The sequence below is a fragment of the Eublepharis macularius genome, chromosome 1 (genome assembly GCF_028583425.1).
Source record: "Eublepharis macularius isolate TG4126 chromosome 1, MPM_Emac_v1.0, whole genome shotgun sequence".
Lineage (NCBI taxonomy): Eukaryota > Metazoa > Chordata > Lepidosauria > Squamata > Eublepharidae > Eublepharis > Eublepharis macularius.
Window position 1 is genome coordinate 34,811,273 of NC_072790.1, and position 20,824 is coordinate 34,832,096.

At 45.5% G+C, this 20,824-nt stretch overlaps 1 protein-coding gene across 1 annotated transcript in view; it reads right to left on the reverse strand.

The window, feature by feature from the left end:
* LOC129341877 (GDNF-inducible zinc finger protein 1-like) overlaps nucleotides 1–20,824 on the reverse strand; it is a 28,994-nt gene continuing 8,170 nt past the window's right edge. Inside the window, exons 4-6 of the mRNA XM_054997240.1 lie at nucleotides 19,494–19,661; nucleotides 4,837–4,994; nucleotides 1–3,119 (exon numbers count right to left, since the gene is read on the reverse strand). Coding sequence (XP_054853215.1) covers nucleotides 2,772–3,119; nucleotides 4,837–4,994; nucleotides 19,494–19,661 — 674 coding nt within the window. The 3' untranslated portion in view covers nucleotides 1–2,771. The remainder of the gene's footprint in view (nucleotides 3,120–4,836; nucleotides 4,995–19,493; nucleotides 19,662–20,824) is intronic.

Below are 20,824 nucleotides of genomic sequence, written 5' to 3' on the forward strand. Positions count from 1 at the left end.
TCCACACCTTCATGAAGTACAAAAAAATTTCCCTATCTTAAAATACTAACAATAAAAGATTTAAATACTCGCTACAAATTCTTTGCGATCGGTCATTAAAAGTCCATAGTCAAAAAAAGGAGCACATGGCTAATAAAATAAATATTTTTAAATATAACCTCTTGGAAGTCCGCTTTTTTCTTAAAAGGTCCCTTTTAATGAATTTAACAAAAATAAGGACTAAAAGGGCTTCCCAAAAGCAAAACAAACCCTCATACTGTCCGTCTTTTATTGCTTTTCCTTTCAGCGAATAAAAGAGTAGATGTTTAGAGCATTGTGCTGCTTGGGGTTGGCTGGGGGTTTTTCCTAAGTGATTTCAACTTTAAGGGGGTGTGTGTGACAAAAAGCAAAAACTCAAGGGCCAGATCATCTAGAGAGGCAATTTAACACTGAACGATTAAGAGATCTCAAGCTTGTTGTATTAAACGAAACACAACTCACCATGGACTTGAGAAAGTGACTTGGCCTGGACCCTGTAAACATAATGCCATTGGAGATGGCATTACTCCATCAATAGTTTCTGTCTCAGTTAGGACATGATTAGCCACTGAAGTCAGCAGGAGCAGGGGAAAGCAAGGCCCCGTTGTGACTTTTACAAGGGCCCTGTTTAGTTAAGCACGAGTTTATCAAAACCATTTATTCAACAGAGAACAAAGAAAAAGCCCCCTAAACAGGAGGGGTGGTGGTGGAGTTTGCAGCATTATGGAAAAGCAAAAGCAGCTTAGGTCTTCGGTACTGTAGCAAAGGCAGAAGGAAACAACAGTATGCTTAAAAGGGGCTATGTTAACATTCTCGTTGTGTTTTAACATCTTCCCTTCTGTTACAGCATTGTCTCAGTCCCAGCCAAACACTGAGTTTACATCAGAGTCTATATTCAGGCATCAAGGATAGCCAGTTGAAAGCCCCAACAAACTCTTAGGAGCAATACTTACATGGTGTGTGTATATCATAAGGAAGGGATTGCTCTTAATTATACTAGCAAACTGAAGTCCGGTTGGAATAAATGGGAAAGTCAGACCTCAGCATGCTTTTGATTTGGCACTTCCAACTTTTTCTGAATTTAAAAATAAAAAGGCACAGTATAGTTATATTTATAGCAAATACAAAATAATCCTTCGCTCCCATAATGCTTCCAATGAGGGGAAAAAAAACGTTCATGAGAGATTGTGGAATTTGCATGGTTAACCTTAACTTGCATGGTTGCCTTGATTGTATTACATGGCCTCATTTCCTTGAAAAACTTTTGGAGATTTTAACGGGAGACGTCAATCGCTGTATCTTCTGGATAGCCGTTATCTGGACTGTCAGTCATGGCTGTGATGTGAATTCCCCAAGAGATTATGTAGCCTTTGGTAGAAATGTTAGCAAAGATAAAACAAGAGAATCTAGAAAATTTCAGGAAGCTGCCAGAAATCTGAATTGAGAATATCTGTGTTAATTTTATAAAACAGTATTAATTCAGTTTAGCTTGGAACTGCAAACACTTATTTCAAGATGCATTGGTCTCTCAACTGAGTTTGATAGTTTTTGCCAAACTCTACAGCTAGACCGTCAACAAAATCATGCAGAATGGTCCATCTCGTGGCCGTGTGCCTGACCTCTAGACGTGGAGGAACTGAGGAGAGAAGAGTTTCAAAACTATATTTATAGAACAAAGAACAGTTCAGAAGCAAACTGGGTTGGATCCAGATTAGATTGGTAGTTTCCATCGGTCCCCCACCTCCACAACAGCATTTTGTGGCGATCAGTGGGATGTAGTGGAGAGGGAAAGCAGAAAAATTCTATTCCACTGATTGAAAATTTAGTACGGATCCAGCCCATTGCCTGTGAATGTCCTCTTTTGTTCACCAGCACAGGTGACAACTTAGGACAGTGGCAGGAAAGACACGATTGCTAAGAGCTCACAATTCTGCCAGAAGAATGGTGGTGACAAGGAAAAGACTGCAGAGGGCAGGAGCAATGTGCGTAGTGAGCCAAGTACTTTAGAGGAACGCTCAGATATACAGTCAAATGCTTGTAAAATTACCCTACCCGTTCTGAACAGAATTAAACAACATGACTCAGAAATCCTCGTAAAATTACTGAAATAATCAACCCTGGCAGCAAAGCATCCAAACGAACTTCACTGGGGCAATGCAGCTTTGTCTCCTGGGCACCGCCCCCCCTTCTTCCGCAAGTTTTCCAAAAGTAACCAGCTGTCTTTCGAAGAACAACTTTAGAAATTCATACCACCGATTTAATGAAGTGGGTTGTTTCTTGCTTAATACAAAAGTGATACTCAAATCACATGGAATTTTGGGTCCCCAGAGAAAGACTGTGCTATAATATTTCACATTTTATTTGCATACAAATGCAAAACCAATGTTAATCAACAATTATTCTCCTTTCAAAGGGGATCGCTGGAACAAACCCTCTTTCTATCCATAGCCAAGAAACCACTGTGCCAAGGATAAGGAATATGAATTAGAACAATGGATAACCCTTTTATTTTTCTCCCAGCTTTGTGTGGAATCTGAGACCTACTTTAAAATATATCGACAAGACAGACAGAATAATTGTCTTCTGAAGAATTAGTAGATACAACTCTTCAGCTAAGAGACAATTCCAGAATCTTGGTTTGGTTCCAGAGTGTTTAGAACATCCATTGTAAGCCTTAATTTGCAGACCATGGGTGGTAGCAGAGTCTACAAGATGAGATGTATCCTTGGCTGGGATTTTCTGCTGAGAAGATGCTATTCCATATTCACTAAAGTGTGAAGAGGTGGCTGAAGAGAGTCTGTCTGGGTGTGCAGGACTGTGAGATCATGCAAAGTAGTACCCAGTGGGGCTTCCTGGGGCCCTGCCGATTTGCAGTCTGTTACTGTGGAAGATCCGTTTTCGTGCAGAGCAGTTACGTTCCCTTGGATGGCAGTCAGGCTCTGATAGTGGCCATTTTCAGGGAAAGACAGCAGCTTCTCTGGTATTTTAGAACGAGCCGCATCGTATTCTTCATCAGGAAGCTCCGTCTTATGATCCTCGTCGTTCTTGGAGGCTCCAACAACAACAAGGAAAGACTTCCAAGGTGTGTTTTTATCGTGAATCTGAACAACAACAAAACAGACCTAAAGAATCCACCACTGGCACTCATCATTTTCAATAACACCTTCAAACTGCCTTGAAACTTCGTATTCTTAACTGTTGTCTACAGAACTGGATCCAATTAGCTGAATGCTGCCCACTCAGGTATAAGGTAGAGATTCCTGGTCAGGTAGGCGACTAACTCATCAGTGTTCTGTGCATCCCCCAACAACAACAACAACAACAACAGCGTGCTTATATACCACCCTTCTGGACAGATTAGTGCCACGCTCAGAGCGGTGGACAAAGTCAATGTTGTTATTATCCCCACAATACAGTTGGGGTGCTGGGTATGCGAGGAGTAGCTTATCCAAGGCCACCTGCAGAGTTCATGGCAGTGGAAGGACTCGAACTAGCAGAGCGCTGATTCAGGTGGGATGGGAAGGGAACGTATCCTAGAGTGGTAGTAAAGGAGCTGAGAGGATAACTGATGAAATCAGGAACTTCCCAAGATCGAACCTATCTGCTACAGAAGTTTTACGCTAAACCTCGGCTCCTTCCTCAGTGAAGGTAATAATATTGAGCTGCCTTAGTAGGTCGTTCTAAGGATAGTAACAAGCAACATGAAACGCACTGAAGCTTTTGTGCTATATCAGTGCTAAATATTAGGGCCAGAAGACCATGTAAGGCACGTCTGCTTTGTTACAAGCTTGATAGCAGCCCTTTCCAAGTTTTTTATTCAGCCATGCAGAAAAACTAGCTCCAACAAATGAAGCTCTCAAGTAGAGTTTCCCACAACTGTAGCCTGCCTCTCCCGTAATGTGTGACCAAATAGCCCCCATGGAATTGGCTGCAAAAACGGCCACAGCAAAAAAGCTGCTAGTGGTGGGAGGATCCCTCCCAAATTACAGGGAAAAAGGAACACCTACGAACTCAAAAATATAAGAAAGCCAAGAGGATAACTCTGAATAACTACCTGATTTGTGTTCAACAACAACATTTGATTTATATACCGCCCTTCAGGACAACTTAACGCCCACTGAGGGTGGTTTACAAAGTATGTTGTTGTTATCCCCGCAACAAAACACCCTGTGAGGTGGGTGGGGCTGAGAAAACTCCGGGAAGCTGTGACTGACCCAAGGTCCCCCAGATGGCTTAAAGCGGAGGAGTGGAGAATCAAACCTGGTTCTCCAGATTAAAGTCCCACCACTCTTAACCACCACACCAAACTGGCTGCCTTTGGGCTTTCTGGTAAGCAAGAAAAAAGGTATATAGCTAAAGCAGTTTATTGTGTCCTCATGGAAAGATACTCACGGAAAACTGACTGCATATGAGAAGGCACTTAACCAAGGTAACTTAAAAATCATCCAAAAAAAGACAAGGAATAAATTGTCTTGGTGTGAGAAACTAGTTTGTGCAGCCTACCACACTGCTTCCAAAATGGCCCATCACCTAAGGAGATGTAAAATGCTACATCATTTATGAAATCCCTGAAGCAGTGACAGGTTTCCCCATTTGCACTTCTTAAGTAATGAAAACCGGAAAGATGATTCCTGCCCTTTCCATAGGAAGAGGTCAGCTAGCCCTATACAATGCCTTTCTTCTGAAAGCGGCCATGCTACGTGAGGGTTATGCTCTGTTGCCCACCCCTTCTGCTTAAGAGTATGTGGGTGTCACTGCATTGTTAGGCTGTATAAAATGGGGTGGTTGTTTTCGGGACAAGTCTACCTCCTTCCTTACCGAAGTATGTCGCCGGAGAGTGGATTTGTCCGTAAATGTCCGACCGCAAGCGTTGCACATGAACGGCTTCTCCCCCGTGTGAATCCGATGATGGCGTTGCAGGGCATTGAGCTGTGTGAACTGTTTGCCACACTGATCACAGCAGTAAGGACGCTCACCTGCAACCCAGAAAGCATCGTTACTTTTGGCTGCAGAAGCTCCTGATGACAACTTTAGTGGCAATCAAGTCTTATACTGAATTAAACCATCGGTCTATCACGGCCAGTGTGGTCTACTCAGACAAGCAGTGGCTCTCCAGGGTTTCACGTGCAGGTCTTTCAAATTACCTACAACTTGATGCTTAACTAGAGATACTGGAGATTGAAGCTGGGATCTCGTGCATGCCAAGCAGGTACTCTACCACAGAGCCACAGCCTTCCTCAAGATCTTCGCCCCCTGCAATTGCACTGAACTCATCTTACGATCAAGTGATACAACAGTACTATTTATCACTGGATGCGTTTTTAACATGCTTTTCTGCCGAACTGCGCATGCGTCGATCTGGTTAAGACACTCCCAAAACTGCCTCTCGGAGAAATTTGTTATTAAGCTGCCAAGAAGAGAGAGAAACTTTGAAAAACAGTCTGAAACATCTGTGGAAAAGTGCCAGAGAACCAGAGAGGTTGTATTCTCTGTGAGCCTTTGGAGGTGAGAGATATAACAGGGTTAACATACCTGTAACTTATGTTCATCGAGTTCTTCTGTGCTGACACACATGGGGACTGCGCAGGCGCAGGCCAGCCGCCGGAGAATTTTCTAGAGCTTCCATGGCTCCGAAGGGGCCGTTTGTCGCGCGCCTCAGCGACCGTTTTCCCGCCCAAACGGTCACGTGATCCTCCAGCGACCAACGGCCCCTTCCCTCAGTTCTCCCTTGCCGCCGCTTGACCAACACACTTCAGCCATAACACCTTAAAAACACCAATTTCCGTTACAGCCATCACAATATCGTGCATTGGAGTTCACAGCGGGGTAGGAGGGAGGGTTGTGTGTCAGCACAGAAGAACTCGATGAACATAAGTTACAGGTATGTTAACCCTGTTTTCATCTTCGTTCTTCTGTGCCTCCACACATGGGACTGTACCAAGCTTCACACAATAAGGAAGGCGGGGGTGAAGTCCAACACAATTTTATTAAGCAAACAAGATCAACAATAAATAGATATGCATATATACATCTATGTAAAAATACTGTGTAAGGACACATAAATACTCAATATTTACATATATACACACCCCCAGGTACATATATACACACTTTCACTCAAGGGTACCCAACAGGTACGCCAAGAAAGTCATTCCAAAACTCCCTCAGGAAAAAAGGGAGTGTAAGACAGCCTTGGCCACAGATACATCCTGCTCCGCATTGACATCAACGGCATAATGCCTGACAAAGGTGTCTGCAGAGGACCATGTGGCTGCTTTACAAATGTTAACCAGGGGCACCCCCCTGAGGAGTGCCGAAGAGGATGCTTGGGACCGCGTGGAGTGGGCTCTGACATGAAGCGGGCAAGCCACCCCTGCCAGGGAATAGGCCTTGCTAATGGCCGTCACAATCCACCTAGACAGGGTCTGTGAGGAAGCCCTGCTACCTTTGTCCTTGGCCCCAAAACATACAAACAGGTGAGGACTGGAACGGAATCCCTTCGTCCTATCCAGGTAATAGGCTAGGGCCCTCTTCAAGTCTAGGGAATGGAGGGCCTTTTCCCCCTTAGAGGAAGGTTGAGGAAAGAATGCAGGCAGTGAGATATCCTGCGAGAGGTGGAAGGCGGACACCACCTTGGGCAGGAACCCGAGGCAGGGACGCAGGACCACCTTGTTGGGATGAAACACAAGAAAGGGAGGGTCAGACCGCAGTGCAGACAGCTCACTGACCCTTCTGGCCGATGTGACGGCCACCAAGAATGCTACCTTGTAGGATAGCATATCCAAGGGGCATGTAGCCATAGGTTCAAAAGGAGGCAACATGAGACGTGAGAGCACCAAGGACAGCGACCACTGAGGCACTGGCGCCGACACAGGTGGGTAAAGATTGTACATGCCCTTAAGGAACTGGCGGGATTGTGGGTGAGAAAACACCGTAGCACCCTCAACTCGGGCGTGAGCAGCTGATATCACTGCCAAGTGTACCTTGAGGGAGGACACCTTCAAGCCCAGGCCATGCAAGTGGCACAAATACTCGAACACAACCCCCAAGGGACTGCTTTCGGGCACCACTCCTCTGGCAAGTGCCCAGAGCTCAAACCTGCGCCACTTGGCCGCATAAGCGCGCCTAGTGGATGGCCGACGAGCATTCAGGAGGACCCTCTGTACCTCGTCAGTAAAGCCTATCGGGGAGGAACGATCCGCCAAGCCGTCAGGTGCAGCTTCCTGGGATCGTGGTGGACTAGGCTCCCGTTTAGGAGAAGGTCTTGCCGAGGGGGCAGACTCACATACGTCCGTTGGGACATCCGCAGGAGCTTCGGGAACCAAACCTGCCGTGGCCAGAAGGGGGCCACTAGGATGCAGTCCGTCCCGTCCTCCTCTATCTTGCACAGGACCCTGGGAATCAAGGGGAACGGAGGAAACATGTAGTGCAAGCCCTGCGTCCACGTAAACTGGAAGGCATCCCCAATAGAGAGGGGGTCGCTCCCTGCCCTGGAACAGAACGTGTGGGCCTTGGTGGTCGCCGCAGTGGCGAACACGTCTATCACTGGATGACCCCACATCTGGAAGATCGGCCCAATGCACTCTCCGTTCAGTTCCCACTCGTGGTCTAGTAAAGGGACCCTGCTGAGGGCATCTGCCCGGGCATTGTCTGACCCAGCCACGTGTATAGCACGGAGCGACACGCCGTTCTTGATAGCCCACTGCCAAGTGAGTGTGGCTTCCCGGCACAGGGCCATGGACACTGTGCCCCCCTGCTGATTCACGTAGTACATGGCAGTCGTGTTGTCCGTCTGCACCAAGACCTGACGATTTCTCAGCAGTGCTGTAAGAGACACAAGTGCGAAACGAATGGCCCTTAGTTCAAGCACATTGATATGGAGGGTCTTTTCCCTGTCAGACCAGACATCTTGCACAGACACATCACCACAGTAAGCCCCCCATCCCAACAGAGAGGCATCAGTGGTAACCGTGATGTCATGGTGTTGATACCCAAAAGGGGTCCCTCTAAACAAGTTGTCATCAGACAGCCACCAGTCCAAGGAGGAGAGGATGACCCTCGGGATAGAGAATTTGAGGGACGGAGGGTGCAGCAGAGCATCGTACCTCCGCACAAACCAGTTCTGGAGAGGGCGCATACGCAGCCTAGCGAAAGGCACCACAGAGGTGGCCGCTGCCATATGCCCTAGTAAGCACTGGATAGTGCGCACAGACTGGAATCGGTTCCTTTTAAACATGGACACTAGACCCCTTAGGGACCGAGCCCTCTCCAAGGGGAGCAGGGCCTTACCCTCCACAGAGTCTAAAAGTGCACCAATGTAAGACACCTTGCAGTTGGGCACCAGCTTGGATTTCTCCAAGTTCACCAGGAGCCCCAGGCGTTGGCAAGTGCTAAGTACCAAGGCAATGTCCCGCACCAGCCTAGACTCCGATTCAGCCATGATGAGCCAGTCATCGAGGTACGGAAAGATGGTACAGCCTTCTTCCCGCAGGAAGGAAACCACAGGGGCCACACATTTAGTGAACACTCGTGGGGCAGTGGACAGGCCAAAGGGGAGCACCTTGTACCGGAAAACCCTTTGCCGGTAAACAAAGCTCAGGTATCTCCTGTGCTCCTTCCGTATGCCCACGTGAAAGTATGCGTCTTTTAAGTCAAGAACCGCAAACCAATCTCCCTGTTTCAGCAAGGCGATCACAGCCGCCAACGTAACCATTTTGAATTTGGTCACCTTGAGGAAGGCATTAAGGCCCCTCAGATCTAAAATGGGACGTAAGCCCCCATCCTTCTTAGGGACCAGGAAGAACCTAGAGAAGAAACCCTTTACAGAGTCCTCATAGGGCAATTCTTCCACAGCACCCTTGGCCAGGAGCGACACGATCTCCGCATCCAGCTCGGCCATAGTGTTATTGACAGCTGTCAGGGGTGAACTGCATCTAGGCAGCTCAACAAACTCCAGCCCGTATCCCAGTTCAACAATAGTTAAGACCCATGAGTCAGATGTTATTGACTCCCACTCAGAGAGGAGTGGACTCAGTCTGTCCGAAAAGTTCGGGGATACGGCTGGCGTGACCCATCAGTACTGCCTCCCGGCGCCCTGCTGATCTTTCTGCTGGGCCGGTTGTTGTGCCGGACGAGGCTTGAAAGGCCGACGCCTCCTCTGCTGTTGTGCGGGAGGGTAAGGCCGCTGCTGGTAGGCACGATACTGTTGGTAGCCCGGCCGCTGTTGTTGGTATCTGCCCTGGTAATGGTAAGGGCCGGACCGGGGAGCGTACCGTGACCTGGAGGAGGGCTTGTCCGCTGGAGCCAGACCCAAAGACCGCGCCGTCTGCCTGTCCTCCTTTTTCTTCTTCAGGGTCTCGTCGGTGGACTTGGAGAACAGCGAGTCCCCTTCAAAGGGCATGCTCTCCACCCTGGAACGCACCTCTTGGGACAGGGCCGTCGACCGCAACCAAGAGTGGCGCCTGAGGACCACCGCCGAAGCCATCCCTCTAGCAGCAGTGTCAGCCGCGTGGCTCCCAGCATTCATTTGCTGTTTAGACAGCCGGACAGCCTCTGTTTGCAGCAGGGACACCACAGCCTTCTGCTCAGGTGGGAGGTCTCGGGTATAGGACGCCAACTTCTCCCAGAGGTACAGTTGGTACCCTGCCATGATGGTCTGGTAGTTGGCAATCCTCAGACCCAGCGAAGCTACAATGTACTGGCGCCTGCCCATGGCATCAAGCTTCTTGCCCTCTTTATCGGCAGGCACCGAGGAGTGACCCGATCGTCGGGGGTTGAACTCCTCTGTGACCAAGGAGGAAGGTGGAGGGTGCTTCACCAACGCCGGCCAGGTGCCCTGCTTGATCTTGTAAAGCTGCTCGATGCGCTTGGATGTTGGAGGCTGATCACAGGGCACCTGCCACACCTTCTCCACAATCTCCTCAATACCCTCGAGCATGGGGAAGCCAACGTACGCCGGATTATCCCCATAGATACGCTTGAGGAGCTTGTCCTTGGTCTGGGGGACTGCTGAAGAGATATCCATCTCGAGAGCCTTGGCCATCCTTGCCATCTGGTCGGCGTAGATGCGGAGGTCCTCGAATGGCGAGTCCGCAGATGGCACTAGCTCCTCAGCTGGCGACGGTTCGGACCAGGACTCCGACTGGTAGCCGCCAAAGCTCTCCACTTCCTCCTCATCGGAACCGAGCTCGGATTCCTGAGCCCGGAGTGGAGGGGGAGCCCACGCCGACCTCGATGTCGAAGGCCTCGGTTCCGACACGGAGAAGCCCGCAGGTGCCCCCTCCCATTGGCAACGGTATGGCGAGGGGAGGTAGGAAGCCTGTCGATGCCGGGACGCAGTGGACCGGACTGATCGGACACTGTCCCCGGAACCATGCCGCTCACGACCGACCGGAGGTGGAGACGGACGGACAGGCGACGGACGGCTCCGACGAGGAGACGGGCTCGGTTCCAGCCTCGGCGACCGAAGGGCAAGCGATGGTCGGCTCCGACGGTGCGGGCTCGGCTCCGGCCCCGACGAGAATTCTGCGGGCACCGTCTCGAAGGCCATCGGATCCGGCACCGGCACGGAGATGTCTTCTGGCTCAGGGGAGCCCAGATGAGGGGAAGGCGTGTGAGGAAGCACGATGACCTCCTCCTGAGGAGCGGGACGCGGCGACCGATGATGCTTGGTCTTCTTCTTCTTCTTCGCCGGTTCCGAAGAAGACCTCGGAACCGACGCGCTCCTCGCCTTCGAAGGGGACCTCGGCTTCGACCTCTTAGGCTTCATCGGAACCGATCCGGACGTCGGTTCCGACCGGGGACTCGGTACCAGGATCCTCGGTTCCGACGTAGGTCTCGGATCCGACCTGGTAGATGACGCGCTACGGGGCGGCCGCACCGGTCCCTGCGCTGGAGAGGCCGCTCTCGACGCCGAGGTACTCGGGGGACGCGGTTTCGACCCCGACCTCGCGGAGGCCACTGAGCCAGCTCTTGAATGCCGTTCGGCAGAGGGGCTAGGGCCGGCCTTGGGGGAGGGCAACGGAGCGCCTCCGGACATGACCTTCTGCCACAGGGAGGAGTTCAGTCGGGCCTTGCGCTCCTGCCGGGCCTTGCTGGTGAAGCCCTGGCATATCTTACAGGCCGACACATTATGGGTCTCCCCCAAACAAAACAGGCACAGTTCATGGCCATCGGTCTTGGCCATTTTCGTGTGGCATTGGAGGCAATGCTTGAAGAGAGCCTTTGAGGCCATCTTCAGGGGCACGCGAAAAGGAAGGTCAAAAACAGTCCGAGTCAAATTACCGAGTCCACAACAAAGTCCAAAACGAGATCCGAAGAATAGTCGAGGTCACGAAGTCCGAAGTCAAAAGCCAAGCAATCAGTCAGAATAAAGCACGAAGCACAAAAGCACAGAGCAACGAAGCTCACGTTCTCTCCAAGCGGCGGCAAGAAGAGAACTGAGGGAAGGGGCCGTTGGTCGCTGGAGGATCACGTGACTGTTTGGGCGGGAAAACGGTCGCTGAGGCGCGCGACAAACGGCCCCTTCGGAGCCATGGAAGCTCTAGAAAATTCTCCGGCGGCTGGCCTGCGCCTGCGCAGTCCCCATGTGTGGAGGCACAGAAGAACGAAGATGAACTTTTGCTTCTATACTCCCTAGACGTGGGCTGGGAGAGAAGGAAAGAAGTGTAAAATGGCGACTAAAAAAGAGCTGAAAGATTTAACGCAGCTTATCACCACCTCAGAACAGAATGTTAGGGGTGATATTAAGGCACTCAAGAAAGACTTGAAACAGATGGCCTTAGAAATTAAGAGCATAAAAAATACTGCTGACAAGGCAGCCAAGAAAGCTGAAGCTAATGAGGCCAAAATTAAGGAACTGACTAGCAGATTAGCTTCTGTAAATGACCGTCAAAGGAGGAGAAACATTTGTTTGTCTGGCATTCCTGAAGATATCTTAAAGACTGATTTGGAAGCAAGGCTAACTGAATGGTTTGAACAACATGAAATAAAAATTGGCCCGGAGGAAATAGAAAGAGCACACAGATCTCTCCGTCCCAAACCTGGTCTGGGAGCAAAGCCAAGAGACATTGTTATGGCATTTGCAAGAGAGAAAACAAGAGACATTGTTTATAAAAGGCTAAAAAGCCAGAAGGACCTACAGTTTAATGGCTCTAAAGTGATAATAAGACAGGACCTTTCTCCAGAGACGCTGCAGCAAAGAGCATTGCTAAAACCTTATACTCAAAGACTCTTTGACAGTGGAATATTGTTTACATGGGGATACCCAGCGGTAATTTTGGTATTTAGAGAAGGTAAACTCTTACGTGCAAAAAACCCAGAAGATGCAAGGAGAATGATGGAGAGACTGGGAATTAGTACGGCGTCATTAGAATCAGAAAACACGGAGGATCAAGAATCTGAGCAACAAGAAGCTTTTGACATTACTACAACTAGCACCGAAGAAGAAGAAGGGGGGTCAAGCCAGTCATTACAAAGCAAGCCAAAGCGCTTGAGAAAAGACACTAGTCGCTCTTAGGTTACATCTGGTACTTCATAATAAGGCTCTGTTTGAAGATATAGCACTGATGTTAATTTATTTTTGATTTTTTCCTTGTGAATGGATAAAATATGAAATAAGTAAGGTGGCTTCTATTGAAACATGCTTAAACTAAATAATAAGGGAGGAGGGGATGGGAACGCGACCCTCAATTAAGCAACGAAGAGGTCAGGAGGCGTATGTCACTTGTATACCCCTTAGGGGAGGCTCTTCGGGAAGGGGGAAGGGGAATGGGGGTGACCATCAAAGTAAGAAAGGACAGAAATGAGCACACATATATCAAATTTACAAAAGAGAATGGTTGAGATAATTAAATTACTTTCTTTGAATATAAATGGATTGGCTTCAGATCTAAAGAGGTACAGATTAAAAAATTTGATCAAAAAACAGGGAATAAATATAGTATGCCTACAGGAAACCCATAAAGGCAAAACAGATAAGAAACCTTTGCTGAATTCCCCATTATGGGAAACAAAGGTGGAGGCAAGAGGAACTAAAAAGGCAAGAGGGGTAGCTATCCTTGTACACTCAGGTTTAAAGATACAAGTATTAGATCAAATATTTGATTCAGAAGGGAGATACGTTTTTTGGAAATTCAAGCTGAACAACAGGAAGTTTACAATAGCTTCTATATACGCACCAAATACAGGTCAAGTAAGTTTTTTAAACAAGGTATTTCAGAAATTACAGAATTTCTACGAAGGGGAATTGGTTGTAGCAGGAGATGTTAATTATGACTTTAAGAAAAGTAAAACTTTGAAACTTAAGAAATGGAAATTGAAGGACGCATTTACTTATGGAGGGAAAACACCACAACCTACATATTTTTCTAATAGATCTAAGACTTTTTCATATATAGACTATATTTTGATAAAGGAAACAAATGAGACGGAGGTGGTGAAAACAATAACTGAACCTATATGGATTTCGGATCATGCCCCTTTGATAGCGCAACTCAAATTAAGCGAAGACCAGAAAGAAAATATTTGGAAATATAAGGCTAATATGCCGTTAACAGAGAAGGATCGGATGGACTTAAGAAGAGATATAGAGCTCTATTTTAGAGAAAATAGGAACTCAGTTACGGAAGAAGTGCTCTGGGATGCTGCTAAAGCAGTCATAAGGGGAGTTTATATTGCTAAAGAAATTAGAATTAGAAGGGAAAACAATAAGGAAAGAAGCAGGAAAGTAAGCGAAATTATACAAAAACAAAAAGAATTGCAGGAAAATTACAGTAGACAGACTCAAGAACTCCTAAAAAAACTTTAAAAAGAACTAGAGAATTTAGACTCTTTATCTATGTGGAAGAAAGAAATATTAGTGAAAAATGAATATCACAGAATCAATATAAATACAATGAAAAGAATGGCCAATTACTTAAAGACAAGGAAGGAAAAGCAAAAAATTGGATGCATCAAGGGGGATGGGGATAAACAGCTTTTTAAAAATACTCAGATAAGAGAGGAATTTGCTAAATTTTATCAACAGTTATTTAAATCTGGAGAAAATCAAAAATTTGATGAACAGTTAGAAAACAATTTAACGACAGAACAGAGGGAGAGCCTGAATAAAGATATCACACGACAGGAAATAGCAGAAGTATTAAAGGGTCTAAAAAATAGAAAATCCCCTGGTTTGGACGGATTCACTGCAGAATATTATAAAGAAATGGCGGAGTTACTGATACCAGAAATGCAAAGATTATTTAACTATATATTAAAAGAAGGTAAAATGCCAGATTCATGGAAGAAAGCTGAGATCCTTCCAATTCTAAAACCCCAGAGAGACCCTTTAGATACAAATTCTTATAGGCCAATTAGTTTATTGAATCAAGATTACAAAATATTCGCAAAAGTTCTAGCTAATAGATTGGAAAAACACTTACCAAAACTAGTTAAGGAAGATCAATATGGTTTTGTCAAGAATAGATTTATAGCCCATCCATTGAGAACTATATTAAATGTTTTGTTTGGTAAAGAAAAGAAAACCCTAGCTCTGCTAAAATTAGATGTTTATAAGGTGTTTGACACCTTAAATCATAATTATTTAATGCAGGTATTGGAGAAATTTGGTTTTACTGGACCGTTCCTAAATACTATAAGGGAAATTTATAGGGGTGGTAAAGCAGTTATTAGAATAAACGATAGACATACTAGAGAAATTTCAATCCAGAGAGGAGTAAAGCAAGGTTGCCCATTATCCCCGATGCTATTTGCATTAGCAATGGAACCCCTAGCAGATAGGATTCAAAATAGTGGTAGAATTCAGGGATTTCAAATAGGTAAGGAAGAACTTAAGTTAAATCTTTTTGCGGATGATATTCTGCTGACAATAAGTAATCCGCTACAGGCAATAAGAGAACTGCTAGTTATTTTAGAAGATTTCAAGTCAAGCTCGGGGCTTGGTGTCAATATTAAGAAATCTGAAATAATGTTTCTTAACGTAGATAGGGAAACTAAAAGAGAGATATTAGTTCTAACGGGGATGAATTCAGGAGTAAGTAAAATTAAATATTTAGGAGTATATCTTACTAGAAACATAGAGAAGCTACAAAAAATCAATTATAATAAGGTTTGGACAAAGATAACAAAGAAATTGAAGGATTGGAAGAATAAACATTTGAGTATTTTAGGGAAAATTAGAGCAGTTAAAATGATTATATTACCAAAGATGTTATATCTACTTCAGGTACTCCCAATAGAACTTGACCAGAAAGATATAAGGAAATGGGATGAAAATATTAAAAATTGGGTGTTCGGCCGGAAAAAAGCAAGAATCTCAAAAAAATTGGTATATATGCCCCAAGATGATTTAGGATGGGGACTCCCACATTTGCAAGCTTATTATGATGCATTTCAGTTGAAAGCATTGATGGAGCTAGAATGGAGGAAAGGGGATAAGTGGGTAAGATTTGAATCTGCAATCAATAAGGGAGCAGGTAGTTATGGAATTTATACTAGAGATCTGCAAAAGGAGATAAGACAAGCAAAGGGCCCAAGAAAAATAGCCTTGATTGCTTGGAAGAGGTGGAAAACGGCTATGATGCCACAGAACTCAAAATGGACTCCACTTAAGTATATCTGGGAGAAGGAGATGAACCCGAAATTTTGGGAAGATCTTAAGGCGGAAGGTATAACTAGAGTAAAGGACATGTATAATGGTCAAGGGGATTTGTTACCACTTCAGGAATTGAATCAAAAATTGGGGGAAAGATATTGGTTAAATTTAATGGGGTTACACCATTTAATTAAACAAGATAAATATAAAGAAGCTATTAAAAGGGAAGACAATAATATAGAACATGCATTATATGTGGATGAAATAAAGAAAGGGCTGGCAGGGAAAATTTACCTTGAATTGGTGAGGGATAAGGAGTTTATGTTTAGAACTCTAAAAAATAAATGGAATAAAGAAAAACAAATAACTTCTGAGGAGGTTAATAAGTTAATGGTGAATTTGAAGGCAATTAAGCTAGAAAAGTATAGAGAACTTGAAAGAAAGATTATCATGAAGTGGTATAGAACTCCTGCCCAATTGGCATACATGCTTAAAGGGATGAAACCTAACTGCTGGCATTGCAATGCAAAAGAAGGGTGGTACTCCCACTTATGGTGGGAGTGTCCAAAGGTCATAGATTTTTGGGACAAGGTACGGGGAAAAATAGCATTGGTATGTAAGGTCAACCTCAATATAGATGTAGATCTATTATTCATGGGTGTATTGGGAAACACTAGAATTGAGAAACAAAACCAGGATATTTTCAAAGCAATGATACTAGCTGCACATGCAGTGATTGCATACGGTTGGAAGGAGAAGTTAAAATGGACCTTAGAAAGATGGAATGACTACTTGTATGAATATATTCAATCGGATATGTTGGAATGTTTAAAAAAAGATAAGGCATGGGATGGAAAAATGGAGGAGATAAAAGAGAAATGGTCTGTATATTTTCAATGGGTATATAATGGAGAAGCCAATACAACTATATTTGGAAAATTGGAAAAAATGTGCTCATGGCTAAAAATTTAATTTGTAGTTATAGGATGGCCACCTTGCGGGGGGAGGGTTACTAAAGGGGTAAAAGATGTATCATAGGAGAACTGTGACTGTATTGAAATGTAATAATGTGTGAAGCATTAATAAAAAAAAAACATGCTTTTCTGCCACTGCGTTCAAGACTTACAATTCAAAACATCACCTACAAAAAGATACATGCAATAGGAAAAGGGGACAGAAAGAGGAGAAGAAAGCCAGCAACTCCAGGTACCAGCTCACTGATAATGTATGTAACTGTTCCAGAATGACCAGATGAAACGGCTGTTGCAAGAGAGGGAAGAAGCCAAATTCTCTGGGAGGGAAGAAGCCAAATTGGAGCTGATCCCAGGCAGGCTGATGGAAAGGGTCTTGCTTTCTAGCTTGACAATCAGAATCTTAGCCAGTCAGAGGGCTGCCTTCGATTGCAATGGAACCGTGTCTACTGAGCACAAGACTGAAGGGCCAACAACGACCTAAAATGCTGTTACGCTTATGTATACATCCGTATCTCTGTGACCTCTCACACCCTTTTCTTCAAAGCCATCTACACCAATAGATTTCACACTGTTATTTTGCAGAGCTAGACACAGCAACCTTGCTATTTATCATATCAAGGTGGCACTAAAGAGATTAAACAGTTTATTAACAATAAATAAAAATAAGATTAAGGCGCCTTAAAAAAAGGTAGGTCCTGTACAAGACAAGTAAAACTGGCTTGGCCCAATGAGATTACCATCTATCTGAAACATAATATGACGACACTGAAAAACTGGAGGAGGAGAAAGCCAAGACTTTTCAGCTGTATTCAGATGTCATGTGAAGCCGCCGTTATGCCTGAATACACAATTGTGCCTTGTTGTTATGCTTGAGTATCTTTCTTCTCCTTCTTTGTAAAAGAATCCTGCATTATAACTAATTCCAGCTACCCATAATGTACGAATGCAGGCGCTCAAGTTAACCTGAGTTCCATTTCTCCCCACTCCCCACTTGGATTCCAAGTCTGGATTAAATGTTGCTTTAGGATTACAACACACACATGTGTGTGTAGTCTGGCTAAGCTGCACTCCTGCATTTGTGTATTATAGTAAGATGGACTTGGTTTTAAACCAGGATTCCTTTGTCAAGCTCTATGCCAGAAGGGAGGGAGTAAGGCACCCAAGGTATGCACAAACCTGGTGGCAAACTGTCTTCATGTACATTCTGGCTGAACGGTGGCTTGAAATGATGCTTGAATGCAAGCGGATGCGCTGAAATAAATATCTTAGGGGTCTTAAGAGACTGACGGTCAACTGAATGACAAAGAGTTCCATAGATAAGGAGTGAAAAGAGGGGGAGAAAGACCAAGGCACAGAATAGAAGCTGATTTACAGCCTTCGGGGAGCAGGCCGTAAGAAGAATGCAAAGAGGAAAACACAGAGAAATATAAAAAGGAGCTAAAGGATACATGAATTTGCATAAAGGTTACAAAAAAAGCACTTTATTTTATGATTTTACACTGTGCAGACTGCAAGAGGATACAGTGCAAACAAAACAAAACAAAAGCAAGCAGAATCAGAAAGACTCCTCAGCCAAGGGACCTAGCCAGAATACTGAAGAGCACTATACATTAAGTACAGATAAGGCACCAATTACCTCGGAATAAGCCATGCTAAATGAAGTGAGACACCAGTCTCTCTCAAAAAGTGTTCAACTAATCCCTCCCTGACAATGGAGGATCAGGTCACTGTGACTGCCAGGTCTTCTTTTCGTTATCTTCAACAGACCAGGCAGCTTGCCCCTTACCTTTCGTCCAGCAACTTGACTACAGTGGTCCAAGCAATGGTCACTTCTAGGCTGGACTACTGTAACGCACTCTTCATTGGGCTTCCCCTGAACCTGATCTGGCGGTTACAGCTGGTACAGAATGCAGCGGCGCGGGTCACCACCGGAACGCCGATGCGTGTGCATATAATGCCGGTATTGCGTCAGCTGCACTGGTTGCCGGTGGAGTACCGAATCAGGTTCAAGGTTTTGGTACTAACCTATAAAGCCCTATACGGACTGGGACCGGCGTATCTGCGGGACCGCCTCACCATATGAACCCCAGAGGTCTCTTCGCTCTAGCGATAAGCATCTATTAAAGATTCCTGGCCCTGTGGAGGCCTGCCTGGCATCGACCATGGCCAGGGCTTTTTCAGTCCTCGCCCCAGCCTGGTGGAACGCTCTGTCTAATGAGACCAGAGCCCGGCGAGATTAGCTTTTCGCTGGGCCTGTAAGTCAGAGCTGTTCCGCCAGGCATATGGTTGATGCAGGGAGGTGACCCCTAGCCGGGGGAGTACCGATATGCCCTCCCTACTAGTGACACCTCCATCTCTCATATTTCCCTGCCAAAATACTTTGGAGATGGCTAAAAACGTGGTCGTCTAGATTGCGTGCCACTGTGTTTACAAATGTACATATATATATATATTTATATGTATTTAAGATGTTTTATGGTTTTAAATTGTATATACTATGAAATATGATTTTAAACTTGGTTGTAATCTGCCCTGAGCCTGCTGATGTGGGGAGGGTGGAATATAAATTGAATATAAATAAATAAATAAAAACTTTAGAATGTTTTTACTCACCCCAAACAAAAAAGCAAGCTCACAACAGCATTAAGAGGCTTAATGAGTAAGGAAAATCGGAGAGATGTGAAAAGTTGACCGTATCTCCTATGAAAATGAGGCACATTAACTGAGCCCCCCAGATTTCCTTGAGATTATCTTCGCAACAGCCATTGCCTCTGCCAACCACAGGAGTCTTCAATTTTTTTTAAAACTAGAATTAGAATATCAGTTGCAGTGACTGAGAACCCCTATTACAGAGAGCTTGAAAACCATCATTTCCTTCACTCCTCAAGCACTTGCCTTCCTCTTACCTGTATGAACTTTAATGTGCTGATACAGTGAATTCCTCTGTGCAAATGTTCGGAAACAAACTTCACATTTAAAAGGCTTGGACCCCGTATGGATCCGATTGTGGTGCTTCAAATACTCCTTTGAGGCAAAACTCTTCCCGCACGTTTCACACATGAAAGGCCGTTCCCCTACAAGCATGTAGCAATGGGAGAAGAGAAAAGCAAGAGTATGGATTTAGTCCCTCATCAAGTACATTTCTGGTTTTTATCGTTTCACTATGAGCTACTGCTAAATGTCCAATGATGGAGTTTGCAGCTACTGCTGCCTTGGCATTTCCACCAAGGGCCATTCAGAAGGCTACCCCAGCAGACAAGCAATGCTAATTCACAGGCTGATAACCAAACCAACCACGGCAAAACGGAGTTTCAAAAAACTTTAACGCAGCACAGAATGAGAGCCAAGCTACAAGTGACTTTTTTCACGCGTAGAACACTTGATCGTTTTTGCAAGTTTTCCTGGGAACTGAAGTCCCAGTGTCCTTACCCTCTCTGTTAGAATGTGTCCTTCCCTTGCTCCTGAGTTCCTGGAGAAAAACTGAAATGAGGGCATCTTAGAGCAGCAGCAGATTCTTCTGCTGTCGCAGCGGCTGGAGCTTCACCGACACGGTGGCTTTCTCCAGAGCAGCTCCCCAGAAGCAGGACGCCCAGGGAGAAAGTAGCAGCTGCCTGCCCCCAAACGATAGTTGAGAGCAGGCTTGTGACTGGAGGAACGATTTGCAAAAGCTGCTGCTGCAGCAGGCTTTCTCTGGCTCTTCGGGCAGCGATTCTAACAGAGAGGGGAAGGACACTGGGACTTCAGTTCCCAGGAAAACTTGAGAAAATGATCAAGTGTTCTCCACGTGAAAAAAGTCACTTGTAGCTTGGCTCTGAGACAACAGGCCATATAGCTGGCAACAACTCAGCAATTCAGCACTCCAAAAACACTGGCTACCACGGAGGCAACTGCTAATTTGCTAATCTTTCATAACAATATTTATAAGAATGCTATAAAGAAGCAACTTAACAGAAGAGACGGAAGGGCCTTCGTTGTTGCACATGGGAAACCACAGCAACAGTCACAGTTCAAGTTTCTCTTCTCTGTGCGTATTTCTAGACTGGAAAGGGAGGAACTTGCCTTGTACTTAGATGGCAGCAGCTAATTTGCAATAATACAATGTCTACATACTCTGCATCTCTCTGGAATTAGCCATCTGGATGGGTGGGTTTCAATAACCCTGGTGTTCCTAGAGATGAGACACTGTAAGTGTTATACCTCTAAAACTGTTACTTTATTTATTTCATTTATACCTCAC